General features: G+C 38.9%; 1 protein-coding gene across 1 annotated transcript in view; it reads right to left on the bottom strand.

Moving 5' to 3' along the window:
• Window positions 1-651: 651 nt before the first annotated feature.
• Window positions 652-6,633, bottom strand: part of VWA3B (von Willebrand factor A domain containing 3B) — a gene marked incomplete at both ends in the record, with an annotated part of 41,523 nt that continues 35,541 nt past the window's right edge. The window contains 3 exons of the mRNA XM_008946568.1: window positions 652-748; window positions 933-1,117; window positions 5,829-6,064. Of these exons, the coding sequence (XP_008944816.1) occupies window positions 652-748; window positions 933-1,117; window positions 5,829-6,064 (518 nt within the window). The remainder of the gene's footprint in view (window positions 749-932; window positions 1,118-5,828; window positions 6,065-6,633) is intronic.

Raw genomic sequence — 6,633 nt, 5'->3', positions numbered from 1 at the left:
GACAGCCATGCAATTGTGCCAGCACATCCACAAGTCATACTCTGGTTGAGGTGAGGACCTTCAGTGCTAAACACGCTACACCCCCCAGACAGTGCCACTTGAAATGCCATGTCTTGGACAGCAAACATCACATTACATTTGTTAGCTAGAGGAAAATGAATCTTTGTTTGTTTGTTTGCTTGTTTCACTGTATCTATCCATTATTTGGGAGTTAAGAGTAGAGATACTCCTAAATGTGTCTAGATGCAATACCTGCTTTCATTTATCATGCCATAACACTGAAGCAATTCCTCTGCCTTCAGTGTAGCACTGGCTTTATAGCAAGTCTCACAGAGAAGAATTCAGCCCTTGGTCTAAGTCTGTGTTACCAAGAGGTTAGTCTTCAAGAGCAAAGCACCTCATCTGTGTTCTCTGTGACTGTGGCGACAGTCCCCACTTTACTACCAATATGTATAGGAATACGTGGAAAAGCTTTAGGACAAATACATGTAAAAGTCAGAATCAGTGGAAAACTGGGTAGGCTCCCTGCAGCAGGTCTTCCCAGATGCTTTACAAACTGAGTCTGTGAAAAAGTAGTTTTGGAAAAAAAGGCATTTTTTAAGAAAGGTCCACAACTAACAGACCAAAAAGGTCTATTGAAACAAAGGATACCCTGACAAAATTTTCCATTCTCTCTTCTTATATTGACACTTTTCAGCAGCACAACTGAATCTCTCACAGTTTTCTCTCTCATACCTCCAAAGTCAGTCTGCAAACATAAATAACAGCATTAACTAGGCAGTTTATTTTTGATTCAAGGAATAAAATGTCACAGTTACAGGTGCTAAAATTCTTTCCTATCTGCAACCTCATCCATTCCTCACAAGCTCCTTCATCATGCACCCTTAACGTGGCTTCCTTTGCTCCGCACAGTGGTGCTGAGGCTGCCTTGCCAACTCTTGCTGCTCCATGTTGACTCGAATCATTCTAGTGATGGTGCTTTCACCAGGCTCTAGAGGTTTTTCTACAGCAGCACTGTGCAAGCAGTCTTCTGGTGAGCTGGGAGCTGAAGCACGCGGCACCCGCAGCGTTTGATGCCTTGATGAATGCCGGGGTGATGAAATGGAGAATGAAGATGCTAGGAGAGAACAAGTACTGCTTAGTGACAGAAAATACTGACCCACCATGAGCTTGTCTATAATGGGGGTTCAACACCCCCCCCAACACACACCCTGATATTTATCATGAAACAAATGACTCCATGACTATGGTAACAGAGCAACAGTCCTGTGTGGAGAGACTTTTCACTGCTTTCCTTTTTGCTTTCACCTTCACAAGTTCAAACCAGTCTGCTTTTTAAGTATACTCATTTTTTAAGCGTGTAGCTGTTGTTATTCACATGCCAACTTTTGTTCTTACCCTTCCTCAGGGTTCATCATCTCTTGGGGACAGGGTCTGGGCTACATGGACCTTTGTCTGACCCAGTACAAACCATTCTTATCTTCTTTGGTTTGCTATTAACAATACCATGTCACTGAAAAGTCACTTTTTACAATCATATCAAATGAGACCACCAGCTACTACATACGCTCCTGGCACAAAACAATGACAATCATAAAGAATGAATGGCAAAAGACCAGAAGCTGGAGGAAAAATGAGATAATAAAATAGGAAGAAACAAAGCAAACAAAATAATATACTCTATTTTGCTTCATATTTTTCTTTAGGGGGGATTTTTTGGTTATCAGCATTTAGATACACAAAACAAACATTCCGATTCTTCTTGGGCATCCTAAGAGACAGGAGTCTGGAGTTCACGTGTGTGAGGGTCAGGAAATTTCTTGTCTGTATCCTATAAGCTGACAGTATCCATCTGCAGTACAAAAACACGTCTGGACTAAAATACTGAAAGGTATTGTGCCCATAATGCTACCCTGAATAAAATGAAAGATGCACTGTTAAATGAGTGTTCCCCATCACACACAATTCACAAGCTGTTTATTTTCTTTACTCATTGCACGTGTCCTCTATGTACCTTCCCAAGATGTTGAAAGAAACCATTTTGGTCTTGCTCACAGAATTTGGTCAGAATTGCCTTCCTCTCCACCTTCACATACCTCAACACCTGCCTCCTATACCAGTGGGACTGCACTTTCTTCCCTTGCACATCTCCATGTTTCATTCTTTATGGGGAAAGAGATGGAAAGTTTCATGTTTTCATTTTTCTAGGAGCAGGCAACCATGACAGAACAAGAGAGTCACTCTGGCCAAGTTGTAACATGTTATCAACTGAAAAAAAAGCAAAATCTGGAGGCTGTTGGGGAACTCTTAACAGCACACAGCTGCAGTAAGTAACAAATGCAAGCACAGCTGAACTGACATCAACTGCTTATTAAACAAGCCATGACCAACAGATGGGAACACTGCTTTATTATGATGGCCTTCAACTGCTGAATGAGCTATCTGGAAAATGAGACTGGAAAACAAGTGGGTGCTAAAATGTGAAATCCTACTGTGGGAAATCCACTAGACTGCCAGGTGCTACAGCTGTCACACTCTTGAACCCAATTCAGAAGAACTACATTTGCCACAGAAAAGGACAGAAAATTATCATTTTCAAAGGTCTCCAACCCATGCTACACTGGCAGTTACAGTAATTATCAGTGTAATTGCTACAAGTCACATCTCATTACAAATTAAAAAGAACATTTGGGCTCTGTTAGCTATGATTTGCTAATGCATCTGGCAGTGCAGGTGTTACTGTGTATCATACCTGTATTTCACTCTGAATTGTTTTCTGATTTTGCTTTTTACTACACCGCCATTTTGGAAAATCAATGAGAAAATCATGTGAAACAAACATTGATTTTTGGCATTACAGAACAGAGAGAAGATCAGAGAGACAGGGAGAAGAAATTTTCTATGGAAAACAATAAATGGTTTCTAAAGTATCTATAAAAACAATTAATGCAATAACCAATGATGGAGTTAAGTATTTTTGATCTTGTTCAAACAAACAGTATCATTCAAGTTCCCTAGACAAAGAATCCTTGTACTGCTACCAGTCAGCAGGAATCTGCCAGGATTTCATTCACTCCCTTACAAACATACAGGGGTAACCAGCACAGTAAGAGCAACAAGCATGCACATCAAAATAATAATGTCTTAAATACAATAGTTCTGGAATAAGTAAGACAAAATTACCCATCAACACAATAATGAACCTAATATACACTAAATAACTAACACAATTACTTAATCTTTATTCACTTCTGTTAACATTGTTTCCCTGAGTGGGAACAACTGGGATGGGCTGTTTGTTCCTCCTAAAAACCAGGAATATTTCATCTGAGCACAAATCAAACCACAAACATTCCCAAATGCCCCATTAATTAATACAGGACCCACAGCTCTGTGGAAATATAACACTTTCTGGAAGTAAAAGGCTTCATCAACCACCTATTAAGCCTTGCAGCTGAATTCACATTATCTTAGAGAGCATAAAAATCCATCTCTACATTGGGCAATGATCATTAAAGTTCAGGGGAACTTAATTGCTCATATAACAGATGAATGTACATGCGAAGTCAGCAGAACCAAAGGGAGAAGTATTGATGAACACATGGAGTAGTTACAAAACACAGCCCAATCAGATTATTAAAAAAAATATGTATGTATCTGGAGTGTTCATAACAAGTGACAGGACAAACCCTTGGAAAGAAAATGTAGGAATTGCTGGTGGCATTAAATGCTTTTCACACATTACACACATAGGGAAAACCATTGTGTGTAAAAGTAAAGGAAAAAACCCTTTACTTCAGCCAAACAGATCAGGACTATTGAGCTTTTCTGCAAGGTAAAAGCTGTCCAAATATTTCAGGTATTGGATATTACAAGGAAAAGAATATGCAGCAGTGTTACACATCTTTCAGATAAACCAGCTCCCAGTTCAACAGACTGCTTTTAGAAATTTTGAAAACATAAGTACAACTTAGCTACTGCAAAAGGTATTTAGCCACCAAGGTTATTAGCTTTAACTATTACTGGTATTGTATTCAAAACATTTATTTGAGATGCTGATTTTCCAACACCTCATTCATGTTATTCAACACTTACTCATATCAATTTAACTAAATATGATTACTTCTGAGGATAAGTGTTAACCCCCATAGGTGAATCTCACAGATCTGGTGCTCAGCACATCCTGGACTGCCAAGTAGTAAGTGTAAACTAATAGTTCATACTAGACCTGAACCGTGGGCAGAATGAAAAAACAATGCCAGGGAAATTTGTTTCCTTTATTCTCTTCAGTCTTTAAAATTGAAATCAGTATTAAAACAGTTAAAATAGATGTACATGTCAGGGGTCAAGTAACACATCTGGTAGCATTTACAAAATTATATACACAAAACGCATTATATCATTAGCATAGTCTGAAAATGGGACAAATATCTACACCCAAAGAGGATAAATACACAATCACATATAGAGATTGTATAAAGAGATCTGATGAAGCCCTGTGAGGTTGACCATATTGTCTTATTTAACATCTTCATCAGCTCTCTGACTTTCCCCTTTCTGATAAAAGAGAGAAAGATATGTAAATGAAAACACATTTAAGCACAAAAAAAAACATATTCAGTGTCCATGGTGTCATAAGAAGAGGACAAGGTACCCTCTTTAGCATGCTCTACCTGCATACCACCTTGAAGTCTTGAGTCTTGATAGAGTACTCTGAGATTATTAGGTGAGCTTAGGCAGGACTCAAGTGCACACACAGATAGCCACTGCTCACATTTACTCTTTCCTTCAACCCACACGGGATCAGTAACTGGCCTTGCTGATCACGGTAGTGTTATTTCATGTTTACTCAGCATCTGTATCTCCAGATGTCCCAGAGGAAGGAGTCTGGGATAACTGAGCATTTCCAGTGAGGCAGCCCTAGCTGTGGAAGCCGTGGTCTCTCACAAAGCTACAAGACAAGCCCAGCACCTCTGCTCTCATATAATTCTGACCAGGCCACTCCTAAAATGCAGTAGCATCATAATACCCATATAAATGGAATTTGAAGATAACCTTTAAAGACGAGTGACAACATAGAAGGCAAATTCAGACGAGCCAAATCAAGTTGATTGACAATGTGATAATTGAGTGAATCTATAATCCACTACTTCTGGAAGTAAGTAATTAATGAGGATGTTGAAAACATGTTTAAAATAGTACAAGGATGTACAACTAGCAAGTATAGATAAAAATCCTCTTATCTTTCCACTGACAGTAGGATCATTAAAATGAGGAGCTGACTGGGGCAGATAAAGGCATACCTACACTAGCCCAGGTCTCCACTGCAGTGGCAGGTGTATAGAGACAGACAGCAGCTTTAACAGGGCTACCTTGGACACTAAAAGTAGTTTAACCTCTGAAGCACTGAGCTCCATATGCAATAATTTAATGCCCGCAATACAGACAGACCCTTAACCTAACAAGTAACAAACAGTAGAGGGACTGGAAAACATACTCTGCTTGCTCTGCTTACAACTAAGGTTGGTGTTATTGCACCTTCACTGCTACTGTTAATGGTGGGGAAATGAATGTAGCATATGCCAGAACATGCTTTACTCAGTTCTTCCCTCTGCTGTGCAAACACATGCTGAGAATGCTCAGTGTGAAGAATGCTTTCCGAAGGAGGGGAAAGATCCTCATCACACAGTACTTGGAAAGCACCAAGTACTTTACTGGTCTAACACCCAGAAATGCAGAAACCTGATTCCTTGTGTGGGAATTAACTGAAGGCCCATCAGATCTGTTTAATCCCTAATATTTATAATTTTCCAGAGCTACTTCTTTACCTCCAAAATCTTCTTCATTGCTTGGCAGTGAATTTCTTACTCTCTGTTTCACTTCCCTTCTGGAGACAAAGCAAAGATCATCAGAGTCCAACATCCTGTCCCTGGGATGTCTTTTGTCTACTGCTGTCCTCTTCTTTTTCTTTTTCCCATCTTCTTTCACAATACTTTTCTTTGCTGCTTCTCCTTCATCTTCCACAGATAAGTGAGGGTAAGGCTTTATAGTCTCTCTGTCCAGGCTGGAAAATCAGTCCAGAAATTAACTTAAAATTTGTTTTAGTATGGTTTAAAGGGGATAAAAGGAATGCCTTAATTTAGGGTCCATTATTTTGTGCTGTGGCAAGAATATTGTTTGGAATATTTTATTCACATTTCATTAATTTCATTTCAGTCATCTGCTATGCAAAGTGGCCAGTGCATTTACCACCAAATCACTGTTTACAAGCTGGAAACACTATATAGAAATTCCCAGTTAATATGACTTGAATATGGCACTTCACATACTCTTTTACCCAGAGATCTACCATATTTGATATCACTTCATCTAAAATGTAGATCTAATAAGTATGCTTATTTCTCATTTGCAAAAAAAATTTAGTGCATTCATTTCAGTCAGTTCTCCAAATAATTCATCTATTTGCCAGTGAATAACCCCATTTTCTCATCATTAGTATGTAATAATGGTAATCCAGCTTGCCCATAAAGTCTCTTCGGAGAATGAATATTAAATTTGATATTAAAGCACTCAGTAGTGAAACATAGCATGTAGAATGGAATCCACACATTGCTTATGCATTTAGTTACATCT

The sequence above is a fragment of the Merops nubicus genome, unplaced genomic scaffold (assembly GCF_000691845.1).
Source record: "Merops nubicus isolate BGI_N331 unplaced genomic scaffold, ASM69184v1 scaffold20190, whole genome shotgun sequence".
NCBI lineage: Eukaryota > Metazoa > Chordata > Aves > Coraciiformes > Meropidae > Merops > Merops nubicus.
Note: the sequence above shows the minus strand (reverse complement) of the source record. Positions and strands in the feature narration are given on the sequence as shown.